Raw genomic sequence first — 25615 nt, forward strand, 5'->3', positions numbered from 1 at the left:
GAAGAGGTATTTTTTTTTCAGTTTGTTTAGCTTTTTTGTTATTGTTAGGATGGGAAGGATCACTTCCAAGCTCTTTCATGTCAGAATAGAAGATAAAAGTCCTATCATTTTATTTTTTACATAGTTTCTCTGTCTTTTTAGCCAAAGCAATGCAATTCTTTCTCCTATGTCCTTTAGTTTACAGTTTCTTCAACTATCTCTATCTCAAGACTCTCTCCATTTGGGTTTAAATGACTGAATGGGACCTCTATAAAAGCACAGAACTGATCATGTCACTTCTCTGCTTAAAACTTTTCTAGGGCTCTTTCCACCTACAGCTAGGGTAGCCAGCTTATCTTGGTTTACCAGGGATTCTACTGCTTTAGCTCTGAAAGGACTGCCTCAGTTTTAAAACAGAAAATCCTATGTCTTGGAAACTCTTTTCCGCACACTCACCCAGTATCTACTCCTGCCCCACACCTACTCACTACCCACCCCTTCCTCACACCCATGCTCACACTACCTGCCCACTCAGCACCCACCTCTGCTCCATACCCACTAACCAACTACCCTCCACCCCACACCCACTCAGTACTCAACTCTGACCTATACCCACTCACTGTGTACCCTTATACCCCATTTTCAGGTCTCAGCTTAGAAATAGTTTCTTCATTGTGTCTTCTTCAACTGCTCAAGTCCAGGTGAAGCCCACCCCTATGCTTCTTGGGTCATAAAACCAATCATAATCTCTATCTTCTCCACTAACTCAAAACTCTTTAAGAGAAAGAATCTTGTCAGTCTTGTTTATTGCTACATTCCTGTGCCTTGAACAGGACCTGGCAGATGCTCAGTGAATATTTTTGTATGGGTGAATGTGTTAGTGAATAAAGGGACAAATGCATCTCTTTTGAGTTCTTAGCCAACTCAGTCAAGCCCTTTGTCCATTTGAAAATACTACTCATATCCTAGTTTGAAATCCAAACAGGGAACTTTGAGTATTTTCTCTTTGAACCTCAGAACAATTTCATTCACTAAGTCCAACAAGATCCAGTTTACATCACACTTGCACATACATTATCCCAGTGGAATCTTCTACCACCCTTTGAGGTAGGGCCCACGGACAGGCTGAGTTCTCTGAAAATGGAGCCTAATCTTTTTGTGCATGAGTTTTATTGCTCTCAAAAGACAAGAGAGCAGGTAACAGAACAGAGAAGAGGAAGGAGATGAGGCAGGGTGTGTGTTCAGCTGGAGTCTATCCTTAGCTTCATCCCAATGAAGGTCTGGAGTAAGAATGAAGCATAGACTTGTCCTTCCTTGAGAGGAGAAGGACTGGACTTTTGTACCTCTAAGTCAGTTAGAAATTGACTGTGGGCTGTCCCGAGAAGAGGAGAGACATGCAAACTCCCAAGCATTTCCCAACAGCCCAGGTATCCCTCTCCTGGAGAGAGAAGGGAGAAGCTGTGAGCTAGTAGAGGCAACACATGCAGCACCTAAGGGATTATGCAGGGACATGCAATGGGGACCTGAGTAGACCACCAACACACCTACTGGAGTACCCAAGAGGAAGCTGACTCAGAGAGAACAAGTAACTTCCTAGGGCTCCCCAGGTAATAACCAGCAGAATTAAGCATAGGCCCAGATATTCAGACTCCAAATCCTTAACTCAAGTTGCCCAAATTCAGCCCCAAATCCTGTTATCCAGATTTGGTTGCTGTTTTACCGGGTGGCTTCTCCTCAGAACCTAAAAGCTCAAGGGTCAAGGAAAGCTTTCTGTGATCACTACATTGCTCCGTCACTACAGGACTGCTGCTGGGTTGTCATGTGGCAAAACTGCCCTCTTCTCTGCCCAGAAATTGGGCTCTTGAGATACAGTTGGGGAAATCTAGTTGTGGCAGAAAAACCAGGATGAGTGCCACCGCAGACAGTGAGAACAAGTACCCTGCAGCCAGCGTGGGGTTCTGGCAAAGCCCACTCTGATGCAGGGCCTCAGAGGGCAGAAGCAGCAATGCAGTCTGGAGATACAGGAGAAGAAAGGAACTTTGTTGAGTAGCTCTCATATGTCAGATCCCTGACTCCTCTTTTTATGTAACTGTTAGGGTACACTGAGGCAAAGTGGGCTGGTGTTGCAGGAATAAAGCAAAGATTTGCAAAGGTAAAGCCAAAGAGTTTATTCCGCTCAAGACAGAGCAGTACCAACACTAAGAGGTAGTGCAGCAAGGGGGTTGAGGAAGGAGGGCTTTTATAGTTTTAATCAAGGAGACAGGGTAAAAAAAAAACCCTCCAGCAACTGAATTCCTGAGTACTGATAACACTGGTTTCGTTTCCTTGGCATTGTCAGGGCAACCAGCCTCTGGTGGGCCAGTGGGCAGTCATGAAAGGCTGATTACAATTAGGTCAACTTGGTCCTGAATAGCTGTAAAACAAATGCCTACAACAGATTAATAATCAGTGCAAGACATACTTGGGATAGGCAAAACGATTATCAATGGCTACTTCCAGAAAGCTGGTTCTTTCTTTGGCTAATGATTAGGAAGCAGGGAATAGAACAGACAGCTGGCAAAACTTGTCAAAGCTTAAGCAATGTTAAAATGCCATTCTCTAGTTAGGTCACTCCATTTTGGCCTCACCCTTTCAGTAACTCTCCAGAGTCATTGTGCAAGTAAGTAAATTGAGGTGCAGAAAAGTAAAGCAACTTGTCTGTGGCCACAGAGATAAATACATAATGTAACGGGGATTTTTATACAGGTCAGTCTAGCTTCAAATCTGTGTTCTTTTACAAATAAAAAGATCTTATTTTTGGTTAAGAGCATCAGAGCAATATTGCCTTCTCTCAGACGTCAGTCGCTGTGCTATGTTCATTACTATCTAATAGAGTATTAACAGCCCCATGTTAGAGATGAGAGGAGACTCAGAGACGTGATTTGACTTGTTCAAAGACCGCCAGTTAGTAAGCAATAGAGAGGTTGGTTACTAACACCAGAACCTCATTACCGTTTCACTTGTATTTGATTGTAAATACCTATATGGATAGTTGTGCTTAAACGAGCTGTTGGACAAACTGATGGGGAAAGTTCATACTGTAGAGTAGTAGATTCTAATCCACCAGACCATTGTCAATGCTGTCAAGTCACTGTTTAAAAACAAACAAACATGTAGGCAGTACTGAGGAGCAGGATCTTATCTGACTTGGCAGTTTTGGCCTCTTCCCCATACCAAGGAGGGCACATCAGAGGGCAGCCCCTAGAGAATGGAGCTAACCAGGTCTTTCCTGTCTCAGCACCCAGCCTGACCAGAGGGCCTTGGTACTGGGAGTCAGGACATGACTCAGCTTGATCCCAAGGAACTGTAAATCCAGAAGGAGGAAAAGTCCCTGCCTAGGTCTCTACCTGAGTTTTAGACAAGAGTGTGGGAAAGCCAGCAGGTAGAGAAGATAACAGTCATTCTTATCCCAGACCAGAAGCTGCCAAAAATAGGTGACTTTTGGAGCCCTATGGAGAAGAGATTTCCTTCCTCGGCCATTGCAAAGTTTGTGGCTGAGGCCCAGATAACAAAAGACAGATTAACAAGAGAGGAGCATTCACATGTATTTTACTTAAGTTTTATGTAACTCAGGAGCCTTTGGAAACGAAGACCCAAAGGCTGGGTATGTGACTTGTGCCTGTAATCCCAGCACTTTAGAAGGCTGAGGCAGGAGGTTCACTTGAGTCCAGGCATTTGAGACCAGCTTAGGTAACCTAGTGAGATTTTGTCTCTGCAAAAAATTAGTTGGGTGTGGTGGCGCTTCTGCAATCCTAGCACTTTGGGAGGCTGAGGTGGGAAGATTACTAGAGCCCAGGAGTTCAAGACCAGCCTGGGAAACACAGCATGACCTTGTCTCTAGAAAAAAATTTTAAAAATTAGCTGGGGATACTGGCAAGCACTTGTAGTCCCAGTTACTTGGGAGGCTGAGATGGGAAGGTCTCTTGAGGCTGTGGTGAGCCATGATTGTGTTACAGCACTCTAGCATAGGCAACAAAGTGAGACCCCCCCACTCAAAAAATTTAAAAAAAAAAAAAGGAAGGAAGAAGGAAAGAGAAATGAAGACCCAAATACCCAAGGAGAACTGTATTTTTTGGACACTTGTGTGGAAGTATGATTGGAGAACAATGATTTAATGGTAATCAACAAGGGAGAGGTGAGCACAGCCTGTTTGTTCAGATTCTTCCTGGCCTCTCTGTATGACATTTTTTTTCTTGAGTATGAGGCAGGACACCTGTCCCATGAAGGTCTTTAGAAGAGAAAGGAGGGAGAAAGTCAAAGAGTGACCTTCCTGCTTCTGCAGTTTTCTCGATTTCCTTCAGCTTAAAACACCTCCTGTCCCGACAGAGCTGACAAGCTCTAGAAAGCATCTTGGACAGTTGATTTCTCATGCTGGGGACATTTTCTTGGACTGAGACCCATGGAGCCAGAACTGTCTATTTCCTGCCCTTGTAGGTGACAAATTGGAGAGGGGACCCCCAAGCAAGCGGACTCCAAGAGCTGAGCAGGCACGGAGCCCCCCAGGCAAGCGTGGAGCCCAGCAGAGCCAGAAGGAGTGGACTAGGGGCAGCCCAAGCCCGGGATCTCCCCGGAGGAAGCAGACAGAGCACAGGAGACTGGGAGAGCAAGAGCGGAGCCAGATAGAAAGGACTAGTGAAAGGAGGAGGAAGAGGGATGAGAGGGCTTCCCTCAAGGAGCAGAGAGCGCCCTCAAAGAAGGAGAAGGAGGTTCCCAGGAAGGAGGAGAAGAGGAAGCGACGCAAAGAACCCAGGTGAGTTGTGGCATCTACTCTGTCCTCTCCTGCGGCTTCATGGTCCTCCCTACAACCAGTAGGGCCTGATGGCCCCTCCTTTGTGAGAGGCATCCCCTGCTCTCTCTTGTGCTTCCATTTGTTCCTGCTGTTGCCACTGCCCTACTCTGAGGCAGAACTCAGAACAAGGATGAAGACCACAGGCCACATAGGTGGACTGGCCACAGGCCAGCGTCTCATGTTACACGGGTGAGGTGCTGCACGAATGGTGAGTGACATGGCAGGAGGGCAGAACAAGATCTTGATTCCCGAATTACACCTGGCGACTCAGCATGGCTCTTAAAGAGGAAAAGCTGAGGCATGGACAAGATTGGATTCCGGGATGTCCCAGGGCTTAGGCATGCTCCTTTCTGGATCCCAGATCTGGACCAGTTACCTCTTCTAGAAACTTGGCATTGGTCTAAAAGACCTTCAAGGGTGAATTTGGGGTTCTGAGATTTGGGGGGGCTTGATGCGTTTTGTCTCCTCAGTCCCAAGAGCACTACCACATGTGGGTGAGTAGACAGAACCAGTTTATGGCATCAGCAAGTGGGAATTTTTGTTTATTGTTTTTGATACCTTTTTTTCTTTCTTTTTTTTTTTAGTCAGAGTCTCTATTGCACCCAGGCTGGAGTGCAGTGGCACACTCATGGCCACCACAGCCTTGACCTGCTGGTCTCAGGCAATCCTACCACCGCAGCCTTCCAAGTAGCTGGAATTACAGGTGCACACCACCACGCCTGGCTAGTTTTTTTTGATTTATGACAGAGACGAGGTCTTGGCAAGTTGCCCAGGCTGATCTAGACCCCCTGGGCTCCCAATATGCTGGAATTACAGGAGTGAACCACTACATCCAGCCTGTTTCTGCTACCAGTTTTGATGAGCATCAGTCTCTCTTTGCCTTTCTTTTTCACTCACTGGGAATAATAGATGACTTAGTCATTTCTCAGACTATCTTAAGAATTCCCTGTGGTGATGGGTAGGGAGGCTTTGAAACAGTTGGAAATATCAACGGTGAAGTGCTGTTGTTCCTTCCCGCTGAGTTCTAGCAAATCTTCTTTGGGTGTTCCACCATTCCTCTCCACCATTACAGAGAGGAAACTAGGTCCTAACAAGGGACCACTGATTTCTCCTGTCACTGTCCTGGCTCTGTTAGTGTTTTCATCTACTGTCTGGTTGCTCCCAGACTGGAGCCAAAGGGGTAAAAGATGCACAGTGCAGGCCAGGCTCGGTGGCTCAGCCTGTAATCCCAGCACTTTGGGAGGCCGAGGCGAGTACCTTGCCTGAGCCTGTGGGTTCAAGACCAGCCCGGGCAACTTGATGAGACTTCATCTCTACAATACATCAAAAATTAGTCAGGTGTGGTAGCGCACACCTGTTGTTCTGGCTCCTTGGTAGTATGAGGCAGAAGGATCACTGGAGCCCAACAGGTCGATGCTGGAGTGGCTGTGAGCATGCCACTGCACTCCAGCCTGGGTGATGGAGTGAGACTCTAACTAAAATTAAAAAAAAAAAATGCACAGTGCCCTTAGCCACTTAAGGAGAACTTGAAGGCACTATTGTTGGACCTTAGGGTGTCTAGAGCTGTAGAGGGAGCCTGCACCATGCTAACAGACCTCAGGCATCTGAATAGCAGACACAGAGTGAGGAGTACAGACAAGGACTTATTCATGTCATTTTCAGCTGAGGACTGTGACAGGGCATAGAGAGATGAAAAGGCTCAGTCCTTGTTGCCCAGATCCTGACAGGCTAGCAGTGGAAACAAGATGTAGGCACCAATAATCAAAAGACAAGGCAGAAAGTAATATGAATGCAAGACAGGATTTGATAGAGTGTCAGGTTACAGGGCTGCTGGGGCATTGGGGTTCCTCCAGGGAGAAAGTAAGCAGTTCAGCAAGGCTTCAAAGAACAGGTGGAATCTGAACAAGCTGTGACTGAATGCCTAGCCCCCTGTACTGAGGCATGGAATGTGTTAAGGCTGCCCAGTCATAAGCCCTCCTTAGTCCTCCCCTTCACCTACCCTGTCAATGACACATTGTCTCGCTAAGCTGAGTGTTACTATTTTTATCACTGAAAGAGTCAGAGTAGCCCAGAGGCTGTGAGAAGCTCACATAGTAACTTGGGTTTTGTGGCAGTTGAGCACATAGTGGGAGATGGGGAGGGTCATTGCACAGAGGTTTTTAGTTTGGACATTCTCTACAGCCATGCTGTCCAATACAATAGCCACTAGCCACATGTGGCTGTTGAGCACTTGAAACAAGGCCAATGTAACTGAGGAACTGAATTTCTAATTTTATTTAATTTTAATTCTATGTTAATACCACCGAGTTGACAAAAGAGTTAGTGAATTATACTTAATTTGGACAGAGAGATGTAGTTTTAAAACTGACGCGATTTAACTTTGAAGCCAAAACATTTCTTCTACAAAAAGACAATCTAATGTTGTCAATGCAGAAGCAGATATAAAAAGCAAATGATATCTTGCTACTTGATTCAATTATTGGAAAACCTTTAAGTATGTCTAAAACAATTTGGATATATGAATCTACTCTTTCACATACAAATTTATGAAACCTAAATACAGATTAAATGTGTCCAATGAAAGTTTAATGTCTGAATTGCCTTGGACTATGAGTACAAAATGACTTTGAAGACAGTATTAAAAAGACTTAAATATCTCAAACAATTTTGTATTGATTACATGTTAAATTATTATGTTTTGATATACTAGACTAAATGAAATTATTAAAACTAATTTATCTGTTTCTTTTTACCACTTTAAGGTCACTACTAGAAAATTTTTCATTATAAGTGACTTGTGGTCTATTTCTACTGGACAGCATTGGGCTCGGGTGTGATGTGTGGGATAACTCAGAGAAACGGAGGCAGTCCTCTGGTGCCATGGGTACAGGATGGTTTTGACCTCCACTGACAGACAGTGGCAGTCACAGATGGCTCCAGAGCAGGGAGCAGGAGTGCTGTCCTGCTGGTGGGCTCCTCCACATTCCAGCACCTGAGGACACTCACCTCCTTTCCGACGTTCCTCTGGTTCTGCCTCCAGATCCTCCTTGGCTTCCAGTGCCTCTGGCAGGGAGTCCCTGTCTGAGGAGGAACTGGCCCGGATCCTGGAGGAGGTGGAAGAAAAAAAGAAGCTCATTGCCACCATGCGGAACAAACCTTGGCCCATGGCAAAGAAACTGACAGAGCTCAGGTGAGCAGGCTGAGGGTCAACCAGGACCTCTCGATGTCCACAGGGCTCAGCATCTTCTGATGGGAATGGGAGTCTCTTCCACTCTCTGTCCCAAGAGGGCTTGACAAGAAGAGCACCTCGGGCGAGGCCCACTAGAGGTACGGCAGGCTCTGCTGTTCACCAGCACACCACGAAGGACCTGGAGGGGGTGACATGGAAAATGCAGAGCACTTGCAATCTGTACCCAGCTGTTTCACTGCCTGAACACTCCTTCCACCTCAGGGTGTTGCGGGAAAACAGAAAGACCGTGACACCAAGGCCATCTTAGGAAGTAGCGGTTTATTAGTGCCAGTGCGACTCAGTGGGCTAATGCTCCAAGGCTGAGCAACCCGGAGAAAGAGGATAGGGGTTTTATCTGTTAGTTTAGGTAAGGGAGGGGGTTGGGTTGTATGGCTATACATTTTTCTTTGGAATTTGCAAGGTGGTATTTAGCAAAACCAGATTTTCAAAGAACTAATTGTTTCCAGGGTATACATGACAAGCAGGGGTTGTAAACCAATAACTTCACAAAGAGAGGATGTGGAGTAAGATTGTGAATGGATTATTATCTTGCATGTTCAGGAAAGTGACCTTTGGCTATTTGGTTTTCTCAAGCCACCATGTATAGCAGGTTTTGGAGCTTGCAAGTTGATTTTTTTTGTTTGTTTGTTTTTGGTGAGAAAGCAGAATTTATTGAGGACAGAAAAGCTCCCACAGCAGGAGGGGGCCCAAAGGGGTTGCCCATCTGGGACTGAAACCCTGGTACTTATATAGCCCTAAGTCCAAGCCGATTGGCTAGCACTAGCTGTGAGCTGTTGCTGTTCTGATTGGTTGCTTTTCAATTCCAGCAGTGAGGACTTTAGCTCTAGCTTGAGAAGCTTACAGGGAGCTTGTTTACCAATGCTGAGCCTGAGAGGCCTGCCTGGAGTTCACTACATTGTTACCAGAGAACTCCCCTGTCTGTCTGCCTAACCTTTCTCTAGCTATCTCCTGTCTCATTCCCCCCTCTGGAGTACTAACCTTGACTGCCGTTAGGGAGTGAGGTTGATGACCGATCTGACTTCTTCCTGTTGATTATGGATGACGTATGGGGAGGGCAGCTAGGGATCCTCCAGAAGGCGATCTAAAGGTCCTTGGTAGAAAGAAGCTTCCATATAATGTTCCATCTGCATCACCATTTGGAGTTTGATGGCCTCCTTCCGTCAAGCCCCACGTTCGGGTGCCAAAACTGACGCGGATTTTTCAGGTCAGCCTGGGCTTCAAGAGTGTCAGCTCAATGGGTCAGCCAACCAAGCCCCAGAGAGAGTTGTGGAGGGGCTGGTAAGCCTAGCCCCACAAGCTCTGATGGGCTGACAAGCCAAGCCCTGAGTGTTGCAACTGGCGGCAGGGTGTTGGCTCTAACAGGCTGGCTAGCCTAGCCCTCTGGGGTGCATGGCTTTTCAACTCTGATGATCTTCTGCAGTTCTTCAGGGTCGAGGCTCTTGTCTCATGCCCAGGAAGAATGAGGGACATGGACAGCCGGAAACTGAGAAAGCAGAATTTATTAAGGACAGAAAAGCTCCCACAGCAGGAGAGGGCCCGAAGGGGTTGCTCCACAAGTTGATTTTTAAAAGAAATAATTTTAACGGTTTTTAACCCCTTTCTGCCACAATGGCACCTCTCATGTGGTGGCTTCTGTGCCTCCCCCACAGCTTGACACAGACATGCCTTCCCTGGGAGGCTTTCTACATCCCCTCCCCCTAGATCACATCTCTCTCATGTCCTTTGAGCACCTAGAATCTCTCCATGTGTGGCCTACTCTCTCTTGCGGTGATTTGTATGGTGAGTGGAAAGGGGGTTTGTCTTGGCTGCTCTCACATCCTGTTGCCTAACACAGGGCCAAACCGGTGCCCATGTTCTACAAATGTTGTTCTGAGAATGATAATGGGCCCACACCACTCACCCAATTTTTTTTTTTTTCCACAACCATGGCTCACCACAACCTCGACCTCCTGGGCTCAGGCAGTCCTCCTGCCTCAGACTTCCCAGTAACTGGGAGTACACAGGTACAGGCTGCTATACCCAGCTCATTTTTGTTGTTGTTGTTTTGTAGAGACGAGGCCTATGCTGGATCACTCACCCTATTTTCAACTCAGCAGCTTCTCTGACTTCCATACCAAAAGCAGGCACACTGAGCATTCTTTCATTCTCAGTCTCTGCTGCAGTTTTAAAATAACAGTGGAAGTCACACTGCAAAACTTCTCGTTTTCCACTAAAAAAATTCCCATCGAACATGACCATTTTACCCTAGGTCCCTCCTCTGCTTTTCTGCCACTGCATTGGGCATGACACATGTTTCCCCCTTCCTCTATAGGAAGCCTATGTTCCCTGGCTTCTGTAACACCTGGGATTCTTCATTGCTCAAGTCAGACTCCCCACTCTTTATCAAACAGAACAGTTTGGCCCATATGTGTTTATACTGTTTACCCCAAAAGGCATAACAGAGATTCTGGCTATACCAATACAATGCAGACCGTGACATGGTTCTGGGAAATACAGCTTCTTCCATCATTCTGAAATTACTATATAATTTCCTATGCAGCTGCAGGAAGAAACACCTCCTGGTAGTGCCTCCAGGCCCATGTTCCAGACCAGCACTGACCACCAGAACTTGCTGCGATGATGGAAATAGTCCTAAATCTGCATTGTCTAATATGTAACCTCTAGCCTCCTGTGGCTATTGAGCACTTGAAATATAGTTAGTGCAGCTGAGAAACTGAATTTTTTGTTTTATCTTTTATTCACATTTAAATTTATGTACAGCATGGTGACTATAGTTAATAACATTATATTGGATACTTGAACATTGCTAAGTGTAGACTTTAAGAGTTCTTACCACACCGAAAAATAAGGGTGTGAGATAATTTGTCTGTTAATTAGCTTGATGTAGCAATTCCACAACATAAACATACATCAAAACATCATGTACACCATAAATATATACAAGTTTTTTTCATCAATTGAAATAATAAAATAACAAATGATTTTAAAAGTGTAAATGGTCATGTGTAGCTAGTGGCTACAATTTGGACTGTGGGCTCAGCTCTGGGCAGCGGGCTGTCTTCCTTCCCAGTCTCCTCTTTGTGAATCTCTTCTCCCTGCTGCCTCCAGGCTGGGTTCTTCCTCCTGTTGGCAGGGCCCAACAGCCACCTGTCACTCTAACAGAACCTCACTCCCACTCAGGTGTCACCAGAACACATCTTTTATTAACAGTGGAAAAAGAGCAAACTTGATGCGTATGGAAATGAGAGCTCCAGCTGGCTGGAAGTCTCAGGGACCATGAAAATCCCTAAGGACCACTCAGCTGTCCAGAAGAGAAATCTGACATCTCCTCCCCACCTCTTGGGGGGTGGCAGAGTTCCCACTCCTGGAAGGGTGGGCAGAGGCTAAGGCCTGAGGAGCTGAAGAGGCCCATGACTCTCTCAGTGGAGTGGGTCTCCCAGCAACAGTGGGCCTCTTCCCTTCGGGTCTCCTCTTTTCTCTTTCTACCCTCCTCCCTCCCCCAAGACTCCTTATCCTAGGCTCAAGTTTAAGGCTCTCCAGCCTCTGGGTCTCCACTCAAGCCAGCGCCTCTACCTCAAAGATCTTTGCTGTCTGCTAGACCCCCTGACTAATTCCTACATACCCTGTAAATCTCGCGCCAAGTGTCCCCTCTGCAGTGAAGTCCCCATTGCCCCTCCCCACATTCAGTCTGAGTTAATTACTGCTCCTCTGATCCCCAAGACAGTGTCCCCCCACTTGACTGGATGCTTTTGTTTACAAAGCTGTGCCTTCCTCCCTGTTTGATATTCTTTCTTTTTTATGTACAGCCAACATTTGCTGAGCACAGCCTAAATGCCAGGCACCATTCTGAGTGTGATATGTGTAACAGTTCATTTAATCCTCACAGCCATGCTGTGATGTAAGTACTATTATTATTGTCCTCATTTTGCTGATGAGAAAACTGAGGCACAGAACAATCCAGTAATTTGCCCAATGTAGCACATTGAGTTAAGTGACCGACCAAGATTTGAATTCAAATTCTGGCTCCAGAGCCTGCACTCTGAATTTGTATTTACCTCTCCTGAATTATCAGACATTCTAGAATGTACCCCCTTTGCCTTATGTATGTTTTCCTTTTCTGACAGTAAAGTCTCCAACTGCAGATAGCATCCCCAGACTACATTCTCTTTTTTAGAAAGTGATGTAGGGGCTCCCAGTCTATAGTCCAATCAGGCATCTGACTAACCTGAGTAAAATTTGTTGTAGACTCCCTAAAAAGGATGGTAAGGTATGGAGATCAGCAGCGAACTGGGGCAAACCTAGGTTCACCCTCTACCTCACCTGGGCTCTTAGCTGGTACTCAGTCCCTCTGAGGCTGCTTTCCTTCCCTTACCCTTTCTGAGCCTCATACTCCTCATTTGTAAAATGAGAATAAAATCTACCACACAGGGCCATTCTGACAAAATATTTCTATTAAATGCCCAGAACATAAGAGCAATTAACACATAGTATTTCTTGTTATTAAAGCTTGAACATCTTTTGTGTTAGACACTGTGCTGAACTGTGAGAGATGAAAATGGGAAACAGAGATGAATCAGAAAAGCACATGGACATCATTAATAATGATACATGATTGGATATGAAGTTGGCATAATAGCTTCAGTTTTCCATGAGTCAGGGATATTTGCTTTAATCATAGAATTAATCAGATATATCCCTTAGCTTTGTCAGAAGCTTGAAGTCTTTTAAAAAATTACCCGAACCAGGAACGGTGTCTCAAGTCTGTAATCCCAGCACTTTGGGAGGCCAAGGTGAGGGAATTGCCTGAGCCCACAGGTTTGAGAACAGCCTGGGCAACTTGGCGAGACCACATCTCTACAATAAATCAAAAAATTAGCCAAGCGTGGTAGTGTGTGCCTGTAGTTCCAGCTATTTGTAAGGCTGAGGCAAAAGGATCACCTGAGCCCAGCAGGTCACCGCTGGGGAGGCAACGAGCATGCCACCACACTCCAGCCTGGGCGACGGAGTGAGACTCCAAATCAAAAAAAAAAAGAAAAAAGAAAGAAAGAAAGAAATTACACAAACTACTTGCTTTCTTCAGAGAGATCAGAGGAAATTCACTTCTAGGAACATGGAGTTGGCATACTTTTCCCTATTCTTCCCAGTAACTACAACTAAACCTGGACTTACATACAAAGCAAACATAAGACAATTTGGAAAGGTAGAGAGAAGAAGGCAAACTGACTAAGACCTCAGAACCAGAAAAATGACAGGACTTTAAGTTCCCTGGATTTTCTTTTTTTGCCTTATGTATCCCAGACTGAATCTTGGAGAAGCCAACAACACAGAAATGCCAATGTATTCAGACAAAAAAAAGTTCCAAGAAAAGCTTACCCTTTCTAGCCCAAGAACCAGAAAAGGGACTACCTGGCAAGAGAGAAAGCTTTTGGATAATAACTGTTCTACTCCAAATAAACACCACAAATAAAACAACAGGCCCAGCCGGGCTCGGTGGCTCAGCCTGTAATCCTGTGCCTTTGGGAGGCTGAGGTGAGTGGATTGCCTGAGCCCATGGGTTCGAGACCCACCTGGGCAGGCGAGGTCTCATCTTTACAATAATTCAAAAAATTAGCCAGGTGTGGTAGCGTGCGCCTGTAGTTCCAGCTACTTGGAAGGCTGAGGCAGAAGGATCACAGGAACCCAGCAGGTTGAGGCAGCGGTGGCCGGGAGCGCCACTGCACTCCAGTCTGGGCGACAGAGTGAGACTCCAACTCAAAAAAAAAACCAGGCCCATCCCCACTGCTGACAGCAAAGGCAAGTGGGGAAGCCCAGATATCTACCCTTGCTAGGCTAAAGCAAGATGCCTCAGTACCCCCATGAAGGTGGTGTTGGAGATGGTTGAGTGGGGATCAGGGACTTTCATCCCCACCAGGTAGCCATGAACTCTCCCTTTCCCCGTGGTGTCAACCAGGACCATGTGGGGAGTGTAGACTTTCACCATCACCTGGTAGTAACCAGGCATGAGTGGAGACCTAATAGGGAGCCTGAGCTCCCATCTCTGCTCAGCAATAGCAATGAGTACCTCTTTAGCCCCAGGTGTCCAAGGAAGCCAAATTAAGAACCTGGACTTCCACCCCACCTGGAAGTAATGAGGCAGCATCCCCCTTTACCTAACATAGCAGTGTCAGCAGGGGTCTGCTAAAACACAAGATTTAAATAAGATCCAGAGTTTTCTAACATAATACCCCAAATGACCAGGTTTCAAAAAAAAAAAAAAATCACTCTTCATGTCAAGAATCAGAAAGATCTCAAACTGAATGACAAAAGATGATGAACAGATGTTAACAAAAGATGATATAGATGTTAGAATTATCTGACAAAGTTTTTAAAGTAACCATCATAAAAATGCTTCAATGAACAATTGTACACACATGGGGAAAAAATGAAAAAAAAAATAGAAGATATAAAGAGAAAAAACTGGAGATTTTAAAAGTAAAAACACAGTAACTGAATGTAAAAAAATTTTTTTGAAGCAAAAAATACAGTTACTATTCAGTGAACTTGGAGATAGAACAAAAACATTTATTAAATCAGCAATAGAGAAAAAATAGTCTGGAAGAGACTAAACTAAGTCTCAATGACATGTGGAACTATAATAAAAGAGCCATCATGAGTATCATTGGAATTCCAGAACAAGAGGAGAAAAAGGGTGGGGCTGAAAAAGTATTCAAAGAAATAATGACTGAAAATTAGGTGATGTATACCTGTAGTCCCAGCTACTCAGCTTCCTAAGGTGGAGATTCACTTGAGCCCAGGAGTTCAAGAGAAACCTGGACAACATAGCAAGACCACTCTTTAAAAAAAAAAAAATCAAAGAAATAATGAATGAAAACTTCTTAAATTTGGCAAAACTTACAGATACAAGAAGAAAAACATAGCCGGGTTTGGTGGCTCAGCCTGTAATCCCGTGCCTTTGGGAGGCTGAGGTGAGTGGATTGCCTGAGCCCGCGGGTTTGAGACCCGCCTGGGCAGCGAGACCACATCTCTACAATAAATCAAAAAATCAGTCGGGCGTGGTAGCGCGTGCCTGTAATTCTGGCTACTTGGAAGGCTGAGGCGGAAGGATTGCCGGAGCCCAGTCGGTCGAGGCTGCGGTGGCCGGGAGCGGCCACTGCACTCCAGTCTGGGCGACAGAGTGAGACTCCAACTCAAAAAAAAAAAGAAAAAAATGGTTAAAAGAAGTTCTCCCAATGGAAAGCAAATTATTAAAATAAAAAGAAGGAATTTTGGAATACCAGGAAGGAAGAAAGAACATAATAAAAACAAAAAGATGGGAAAAGATCATAGAGTCTTCTCCCTTTGAGTTTTTAGAATTATGTTTGACAGTTAAAGCAAAATTGTAACACCATCTAAATGGTTCTCAGTGAATGTAGAATAAGTGTTTTAAAAAACTATATTATAAATGGAGCAGGCAAAGGACGTAAAAAGAGCAAGGTTTCTACACTTCATGCTAACTAGTAGAATGTCAGCCTTTGATAAGGTAGATAGACTATATGATAATATCATATATATAATATGTGTATCATATATAATAGAATACCTAGAGCAACTACTACACTGCACTTGAGCCTGGGCAACAGAGTGAGATTCCAACTCAAAAAAAAAAAAAAAAAAAAAAGACAGAGATTCACACAGTAGATTTTTTTAAATGACTCAACTATATGATATTTATAAGAAACTCACTTTAAATATAACGATAAATGTAAGTTGAATGTAAAAGACTGAGGAGAATGTACTATACAAAAATTAACCAAAAGAAAGTAGGAGAGGCTATGTAAATATCAGATAAAGTCAACATTAGAGTAAAGAACATGCAACACAGGCAACCCCTTTGAGTCCGCTCCCACTGTGGGAGTTTTTCTGTCCTCTCAATATATCCTGCTTTTTCAAAAAAAAAAAAAAAAAAGAATATTCAATGCAATACCCATCAAACTACCAACATCATTCTTCTCAGACCTGGAAATGACAATACAGAAATTCATATGGAGACTGGGCACAGTGGCTCATGCCTATAATCCCAGCACTTTGGGAGGCCAAGGTGAGAGGATTGCCTGAGTGTACAGGTTCAAGACCAACCTGAGCAACTTGGTGAGACCTTATAGCTACAGTAAATAAAAAAAATAACTGGACATGGTGGTGTGCACCTGTAGTTCCAGCTACTTGGAAGACTGAGGTGGAAGGATTGCCTGAGCCCAGCAGGTCGAGGCTGAGGTGGCCATGAGTATGCCACTGCACTCCAGCCTGAGTGACAGACTGAGACCTCAACTCAAAAAGAAAAAAAAAAATTTTATGGAAACAAAAAAGAGCATGAATAGCCAAAACAATTTTCAGCAAAAGGAGCAAAGTGGGAGATATCACACTTCCAGACTTTAAACTTTACCATAAACCTACATTAATCAAAACAAGATTAAAATAAGATCCAGAATTTCCTAGCATAATACCCAAAATGTATTGGTACAAGAACAGGCAAATAGACCAATGGAACAGGTTAGAGATTCTAGAAGCAAAAATTCATCTTTGACAAAGACATCAGTAACAACCACTGGGGAGAAGAGACCATGTTCAGCAAATGGTCCTGGGAAAACTAGCTGAACACATGCAGAAGAATGAAACAGGACCCCTGCCTATCACCATATACAAAATCAACACTAAATGGATCAAAGATCTAAACAGAAAACCTCAAATTATAAGAATCTTAGAAGAAAATGCAGAAGAAATTTCTTCTTCACATTGGAATAAGCAACCAATTCTTGATTATAAACTTAAAAACATATTCAAAAAAGATAAGGTAGACAAGTGGGAACTCATCAAACTGAAATACTTTTGCACAGCAAAAGAAACCATCATGAGTTGGTTTCCAACCCATAGAATGAGAAAAAAAATACTTGCTAACTGTATTTCTGACAAAAGCCTAATATCCAGGATCTACAAGAAACTCAAATGGGTGGGAAGGAAAAAACAAATAGCCCTGTTAAAAAGTGGGGAAAATACATGAATAGACATTTCTCAAAAGAAGACATACAAGGAGCCAACAGATACATGAAAAAATGCTAAACCTCACTAATCATTGGAGAAATGCAAATAAAAACCACATTGAGATACCACCTAACTCCAGTAAGGATGGCCATCATTAACAAATCAAAAAATGCTGGCAATGGTGTAGAGAAAAGGGAACACTTTTACACCATTGGTGGGAGTACAAACTAGTTCAGCCTCTATGGAAAACAGTATGGCAATTTTTAAAATAACTAGAAACTGAACTTCCATATGACCCAACAATCCCCCTCATGGGAATATACCAGATAAACTCAAATCATTCTACAAAAAAAAAACCTACACGTGCATGTTTATTGCAACACTATTCTTGGTAGCAAAAACATGGACCCAACCCTGCTGCCCATCAAAAGTGGACTGGATAAAGAAAATGTGGTACATATAAATGTTTGAGTATTGTGCAGCCATAAACAAGGACAAAATTATGAACTGCAGCAAATTGGATGGATTTAGAGTTCATCATACTCAGTGATCACAGAAACAAAGAACTGAGTACCACATATTCTCACTCATAAGTGGATCCTGAACATTTATCACAATACTGCAAGAGAGAGATTGACAGTAGCAGGACACTGCTGGGATTGGGGAGCACATAACATCACTAAAGGTACCTATAATGCTCAGCTGCTACCCTTGATACCAATAAGTCAAAAAGCAGTGAAACTGATAGAAAGAAGTTTGTTTCTGAATTTGAATCCAGGGAGCAGAGCCTGGATCCTGGCCTTTCTAAAATGGTTCTGCTCACCCTTCAGGTTTTACTGTCCACTTTTATCAGTTCAGGATTTTTGGTACATATACATTCACCACGTGACTAGCAGAACCTTGTATAGAACTTAAGTCACAGCTGCATTTTGTCAATAACGACACTTGTGGTCCATATTTCCTAGTACCGGTTACACAAGGCAAGGGTGTTTATCAAATTTGCCATAGAGTAAAGGGAGTTAACAGGGCCTAAGACATCATACGTTACTACGTGTTGTTACATGCAAAAGTTACACAATTCACAAGACTTATGATTACATTGACACAACAGTTATACAAATTGCAAGACTCATTATTACCTTGATACTATATTAGTCAAACCTATGACTACTAAGAAAAGGGAGTAAATGGGGATTTATATCTCTCAGTTAATTGGGTACAGCCTGCAGGAAGTTAAGGATTCTTGGAAGTTGCTTACTGGGGTGCACAGGAGATAATGGGAATCACACCTTTTGTTAACTCTCAGGAACGAGGGTACACGCAGGAGTACTTGAACATTTGTCATGCACTTCTCTAGGGGTTGTGGCAATATGGACAGACAATAGTGAGTCTCTGTGTCAGGGGAAGGAAGGACCAGTTGGAGGCTCAAACTTCACCTGCACGTAGACTACTTATGTACCTAATCCTGACTTGTGTCCCATGTCTTTTTTTTTTTTTCAAGTTGGAGTCTCACTCTGTTGCCCAGGCTGGAGTGCAGCGGCATACTCACGGCCACCAGAACCTTTATTTGCTGGGTTCCAGTGATTCTTCCACCTTAGCCTTCCAAGTTGCTGGAACTACATGCACGCACAACCATGCCTGGCTAATTTTTTTATTTATTGTAGTGATGAGGTCTTGCAATGTTGCCTAGGCTGGTCTTGAACCCTTGGGCTCAGGCAATTCTCTCAACTCCACCTCCCAAAGTGCTGTCTGGGTTTACAGGCATGAGCCATGGCACCTGGCCTGTACCCTAAATCTTTAAATTAAAATAGAGAAGGCTGGGAGTGGTGGCCCAACCTGTAATCCCAGCACTTTGGGAGGCTGAGGCCAGTGGATTGCCTGAGCATGTGGGTTTGAGACCAGCCCAGGCAACTTGGCAAGACTTTGTCTCTACAATAAATTTTTTTAAATTTCAAAAATACATAAATAAATGAGAAAAATAAAATAAAGACTATCATCAGAGGCAAAGAGGAACACTATATAATGAGAAAAGGTCAATCCATCATAAAGAAATAATAGCCCTAAATGTGTACTTACCAAGGAAAGTGGCTTGGGTTCTGTGTTGTGTTAATTATCTTGTACTATGTAATAAATTACCTAAAAACTTAGTGGTCTAAAGCAACAATAAACATTCATTATCTTCTATGGATCAGTTCTCTTGGAGTGCCTCAGAAAGTGAAATGATGTCTAAGGCTACAGTTGTCTGAAGGTTTGACTGGGGATGGTGAATCCACTTCAATGGTAGCTCATTCACATTGATGAAAAGTTGGCACTAATTGTTAGAAGGGGACCTCAGTTCCTTCCCACAAGCTGCTTGAGGTTCTCATGACATGGCCACTGACTTCTTCCAGAAGAGGAGGAATTCAAGAAGGAAGTCACAATATTCTTAATGTCCTAATCTCAGAAGTTCTACTACTTTCTATTCATTGGAAGCACGTCACTAAGTCTGGCCCACATTCAAGGGGAGGAGAGAGAGGCTCTGCAATTTTTTTTTTTCTTTTTTTCTTTTGTTTTTTTTTTTTTTTGTAGAGATGAGGTCTAACCAAGTTACTCAGGCTGGTCTCTAACCCGCGGGCTCAGGCAATCCACTCTCCTTGGCCTCCCAAAGTGCTGGAATTACAGTCTGAGCCACCGTGCCCAGCCTAGGCTCTGCATTTTCAAAGGAGGAATATCAATTTTCTGAACTATTTTAAAACCAACACATACGGAAAGCTAAGCATGCTTGGCTAACCTCAGCTGCACTCAGCTGATTCAGCAGCTTCTCTAGAGCAGATGCCTGGGTCTGGCTGATCTGAATTTCCACTTACAGTGAACTCAGCATCTTATCCTTGTTTCCACAACTAAACGTGACAATTAATTCAAGACAAAAGGAGACACCAAACCAGCATGTCCCAGACCACCTTCAACCTCTGATCACCTCCAGTCTCCAGCCACGTCCTTTTGGCTACCTATGTTTCACCTTCAACCCATTGTCTCCCAGGTTTCAGGCAAGCGTATACACTCTCCCAATGTTCTGCATGGCGTGGCACAGTTCTTCAAGGATGCCATCAAATGCAGGTTGCCCTGTATCAGTTTTTACTTCTGTATCTCAAAATCAAATGTGATTTTGAATCTGATCTCCTTTACCAGAGAGGAATTTTTTTTTTTTAACAAACATTAGCAGAGCTTTTTTATTTTTGCTCCCCCTACCCCTGCCCATGGAGACATTTATGTATTAATATAGAAAAATTTAGATTATATTATTTTCTTGGTAGACTCACATGTTACTATTAAGCCACAGAAAACATTTACTAATAAGGCTACTATGTTTACTCTTTTTATTTTTAATAATCAATATTTTTTATTATGATGTTGTGGGGTACAGTTAAGAGTTAGGTATACAAATACGATTCATTCAGGCACCCTACTGATAAGAGGTGCTTCCCCATCCCCAGACAGATATTTGCTATCATTAATCCCATCTCCCCCCACCATAGTTTCCCACTACTGTCAGTCATTTTCTTATAGTATTAGGTTGGATGTTCAAAGTCCATTATATGAGTGAGAACATGTGATACTCGGATCTTTGTTTTTATGAGAGGTCACTCAGTATTATAGACTCTAGTTCCAATGAAGGACATACCCTCGTGGAAATCAGAACTGGCCTCCAATTCCTGAACAAAACCCAAAACCCACAGATCATAAGAGAGAGGATAGACAAGTGGGACCTTATTAAACTGACAAGCTTCTGCAAAGCCAAAGAAACCATCAAGAGAGCAGGGAGACAGCCTACAGACTGGGAAAAAGTATTTACCAACACTAAGTCAGACAAAGCCTTAACATCTTTGATCTACAAGGAACTCAAACGTGCTGAAAAGAAAAAAACAAACAACCCCATTATAAAATGGGCAAAAGATATGAACAGACACTTCACAAAGGAAGACATCCGAGCAGAGAGGAATTTTTGGAAACACTGTCTCTGAAAGATGCCTTGGGCCAACTTCAAAGTATACCCATTGTAGAAGGCCATATTGCTGAGCCCCTAGGCCAGGCACCTAGGGGAGCAGAGGGTTTCTCACCTTAATCCCCAGACTTGAAAAGAACCTTATTAGCTGCCTATCCTAGGAGCTGCTATTTCCGCAAAAGAAGAAAGGGTGACTGCCTGATTGTAGCAGGAATCTTTACAGAGAAAGACGACATGGAGGCTACTTTGCCAGGAAACAGTTTATTTTTGCCAGCACCAGCTCAGAGCATTTGTATGCAAAGGCTGAGTCCCAAATGCAGCAAGACATTGCCTTATATACATTTTAGTTTCTTTGTCTCCCATTTATATGGCAGCAGTTTGGCATTATCCATTTGATTGGATATTTTGTAGCTGGAGGCGGCAGTTAGCATTACTTGTTATACGCTGATTGGTTTTACATAATTATTTCATCTGCATGTCCTATTTGCTGATTGGCTTACAAGATCACCATCCTGACTGGATTTTGCCAAAAGTTTGAACATGTAACTGACCAAAGTGAAAAGCCCTCGAAAATAGTGTACAAAGAAGCAGGAAATAACTTATTTTTCCTTTTCTTATTCCTGCATTTTCAGAAGGGCCCCGGCCTCATGATCAATGGAATTGCTGTGTATACATTGCATACTGAAAGGGTCAACTGAGGCAATGTAGGGTGGTGCCACATGAATAATGCAAGATTGCAACCAAGTAAGAAAGTAGAAAGAAGTAAAGTTTATTGTTCACATTTCACAGATTGGAAAGGGGGCCAACACTCAGAGGCAAGTGTGGCATCAAGTGGCTATGGGTTAGGTATATTTAAGAGTCTTTGGGGAAGGGGGGTTTGGGTCCAGAGGAGTGTCCAGGGCTGCAGGTCTTTGATGATGATTGTAGTCACATGAGTCTTAGATCTTGAGATCTAAGATCTAGTGTTGCTAGACATTAGTATTTCATGCCCTCAGGTCGTGGACTAAATGGGAGGAGACAAGGGGATAGGATTTTCCTGTAAGAGACTTGGTCAGACATTTGCAATCCACAAACTCCTTGACCAAAAGGTGGTCTTATTATCATTTTATGGCTCTATCTTTGTCTTGCATCTGATGGAGATTTGTCAAGGGGCTGGGGTAGACTGCCTACAGTAGAATGTCTGAACACTTCCTAAAACCTGCCTGTTGGAAATGTATCTGTCTAACTTGTGCTAGATTCAAAGCGTGTCAGTCAAAGCACAAATGGTTTTGCTGAGGCAATTGTGAACTAAGTTTACTCTAAGTTTCTTGGGGTCCCTCCTTTCACATGTATTTACACACACATTTAATTCTCATTAAGTTATCCCCATTTTTTCAATGAAAATGGACACTAAGAGGTACAATATCCTTCCTGAGTCTTTTGCACTAAAAGCCACACAATATACCCTTTCCATTCAGCAGTCATCTTCAGCCATTTTGAACATGTTTTCCAAACTGTGATTTGGGTCACATTGTCGACAAGAAGGATCTTCCTAGAGGCAAACATGAGGGAATTCTGAAGTGAGCTCTGGGGTGTGGTTGCTCCTGAGAATCCTCCTCTCTTTAGTAATTTCCTCTGCTGAGTACTGGGGGCCAACCACCTGAGCAAAGTGACTTTGAGATCCAGGCTCCTGGAGGCTTCTCCAGAGCAAAGGATTCATACTCTTTTGCATTTTCACTTCATTTACTATGTTAAAACTGGATTGCAAGAAATGATGTCACCATGCAGAGAAGGTCAGATTATGAGTCCTTTATTGATGCCAGCAACTGAGAGTGGACTAGTGTCCTAAATAACTCTCAGTCCCAAACAGAGTGAGTAGTGGGTATTTAAAGGCATAAATTACATAAGTTGTACAGTTTGATTGATAATTCTTGGCAATACATTTGATTAGTAAGGGGTACAGATGGTTACAGAATTTATGCAACTAGGGAGTTTCTAACCACCAAAAGGGTGTGCAGGATGATTACAGGAAGGTTACATAAGGGGGTTATTCCTAGGTTAACATGGAAGATCTGTTACAAAATGGAGTTACTTATGTCAAGCTAGCTATTACAGGTTATTATAGGTTTTTCAGATTAGATATTTTATATTTTATTCATTTCAACTACACACCATTTGGTTTGAGAAAAGGAAGAGGTGAACTTGCCGAAAGTTCTCCTCTGCTGAGTGCTGGAGGCCCTAAGTGATTAACAATCACCTGAGCAAAGTGACTTTGAGATCCAGGCCCCTAGAGGCTTCCCCAGAGCAAAGGATCCATACTCTTGCCTTTTCACTTCATTTACTACTCACCATTTGGTTTGAGGAAAGGAAGAGGTGAGCTTGCAGAAAGTTCCCATTTGAAAAAGATAAAGCTGGTCAGGCTCAGTGGCTCAGCCTGTAATCCCAGTGCTTTGGGAGGCCAAGGTAAGTGGATTGCCTGAGCCTGTGGGTTCAAGACCAGTCCAGGCAACTTGGTGAGACCTTGTTTCTACAATAAATTTTAAAAATGAGCTGGGTGTGGTAGCATGCACCTGTAGTTCCAGCTACTTGGAAGGTTGAGGCAGAAGGATCACCAGAGCCCAGCAGGTCGACACTGTGAATGTGCCACTGCACTCCAGCCTGAGGGACAGAGTGAGACTCCAATTCAAAAAAAAGGGAAAAGGTCACTGCTATCAAGAAGAGGCAACCTTATTGAAGCAGAATTTACAACAAGGGAAATGCAAAGGAGGAACCAGTGTTTCCATAAACCAAATACTAACCTTCACAAGGAAAAACATGATATTTCAGATCATAGATAACTTGCAAAAAGAAGTTGGCTGTAAAAATGTCAGTTGTAAAAAAAAAAAAGTTTGCTGTGCCCATTGAAACTCCTAAACTAGGTAGGCTCTTCACAGTTACTGGTCCTCATAGTTTGCACCCAGCCTTGGGCAGGACACCCTGCTCTCTTGAAGGCTGTTTGGGGGTCTGGAAACAGTCTGAAAAAAGAAGAAATGTATTTGCTGCTGGGCTCAGTAGTTCAGGCACAAGAGTTGCCCCTACTTTTGAGAATTGTTATCTGAAACCCCTAAATATTAAAAACCTGGCACATTTAAACTCATAAAACTCCAGGTGCTTAAGAGTTTCTGCCTACTTGTAAAGTACAGGAAGAAGACAAAAGTACAAATAGAGTGAAACTATTTTCTGGTGTTGCAGTGGTCTTAATGGTTAAAGATAACTCACTACCAGGATATCTTCTGCCTAGAGGGGGAACAAGGAACAGATCCCATTGAGGGGGACACACAGTGCAGCATGACCCTGGGGTTGGGGAACTGGACAGTCTTATTAGCATTAAGACATTGAGATTGTTATAGTTGCACCACAAGTAAGGAGTCATCAACACACTGAGAGTAAAAAATTGAGTCCTTTAATGCTGGCAGAAGAGAGCAGGCTCACACCAGAAAGAGACTCTCAACCCTGAATGAAGCAAGCCAGGGGTTTATAGAGCAAAAAACCATAAGGTTACAGAGTTTTGGTTCTGGGTAGGGAACAAAGGAGATTTTTCAAAGTAAACCATAGGGGAGGAAGTGTAAATTACATAGTGTGACAAAACTGTTTCAGGAATGTTATAGTCCTCCAGGGGAGGGAATGAAAAAGCCATAAATCGTGGGACATGATTTTTGGCCTACTGGAAAGGTTAGGGTGGTCATACGAAGGAGGGGTGAGAGGGGGAACTGGAAGACAAAATGGAAGAACTACTACAAAATGGAGTTACCTTTGTTAGGTCACTAATAGCCATTTCAAGACTCCCAATAAAGCCTAGAATGCAACTTTGACACATGCCAATTGCCCGTATTTGTACTTTGGAGGTAGCAGGAATAGTGGAGTGGGTATTATATAAGAGCAGTGGTGACTGTGGCAACAGTAGCCACACACACACAGCTCCATGGCACTTTCTTCCAACCACCCTGCAATGAATTTCATTCCTCATCTGCTTGCTCATCTAGTGGTTGCTGATAAACCAGCTTTCTGAGGGGTAGGATAGGAGGTGCCCTATTTGTAGTATTTTTGGTAGTGTTTCCATGGTCTAAATACTCCCACCATGGCCAATCCGAAGCTACTAACAATTTAACAACTGGTTGGCCAAATATCTGAAGACTTAACAATCTGTCCTCATAGCCTGTCCTCACTAGGTCTAGCAACAACCCCAGAATATTTATTAGACAATCTGATTCACGTATGTATGTATGTGTTTCTCATCCAACTTTCACTGGGATTTCACTCACTCAATAAATATCCATGCATTCCACAAATACCTACTGCATGCTAGACAGATGATACCTGATTTACCGTGATTTGACTAATAATTTTTCAACTTTAGGATGGGCTTATCAGTTGTACTCCATGATAAATTGAGGAGCATATGGGTTTATCATCATAAGTAAAGTTTTTTTTACATTACAATAGACTTATTGAAGTATTAAATACATTTTCAGCTTATGTATTTTAGACTTACAATGGGATTATTGGGATGTAACCCCTTCGTACCTCAAGGAACATCTATATT

General features: G+C 43.3%; 1 protein-coding gene across 1 annotated transcript in view; it reads left to right on the top strand.

The window, feature by feature from the left end:
* TMC2 (transmembrane channel like 2) overlaps nucleotides 1-25615 on the top strand; it is a 134996-nt gene that overhangs the window by 16992 nt on the left and 92389 nt on the right. Inside the window, exons 3-4 of the mRNA XM_021717146.1 lie at nucleotides 4453-4768; nucleotides 7848-7997. Coding sequence (XP_021572821.1) covers nucleotides 4453-4768; nucleotides 7848-7997 — 466 coding nt within the window. The remainder of the gene's footprint in view (nucleotides 1-4452; nucleotides 4769-7847; nucleotides 7998-25615) is intronic.

Source organism: Carlito syrichta, unplaced genomic scaffold (assembly GCF_000164805.1).
Source record: "Carlito syrichta isolate Samal-C Ts95f unplaced genomic scaffold, Tarsius_syrichta-2.0.1 Scaffold309333, whole genome shotgun sequence".
NCBI lineage: Eukaryota > Metazoa > Chordata > Mammalia > Primates > Tarsiidae > Carlito > Carlito syrichta.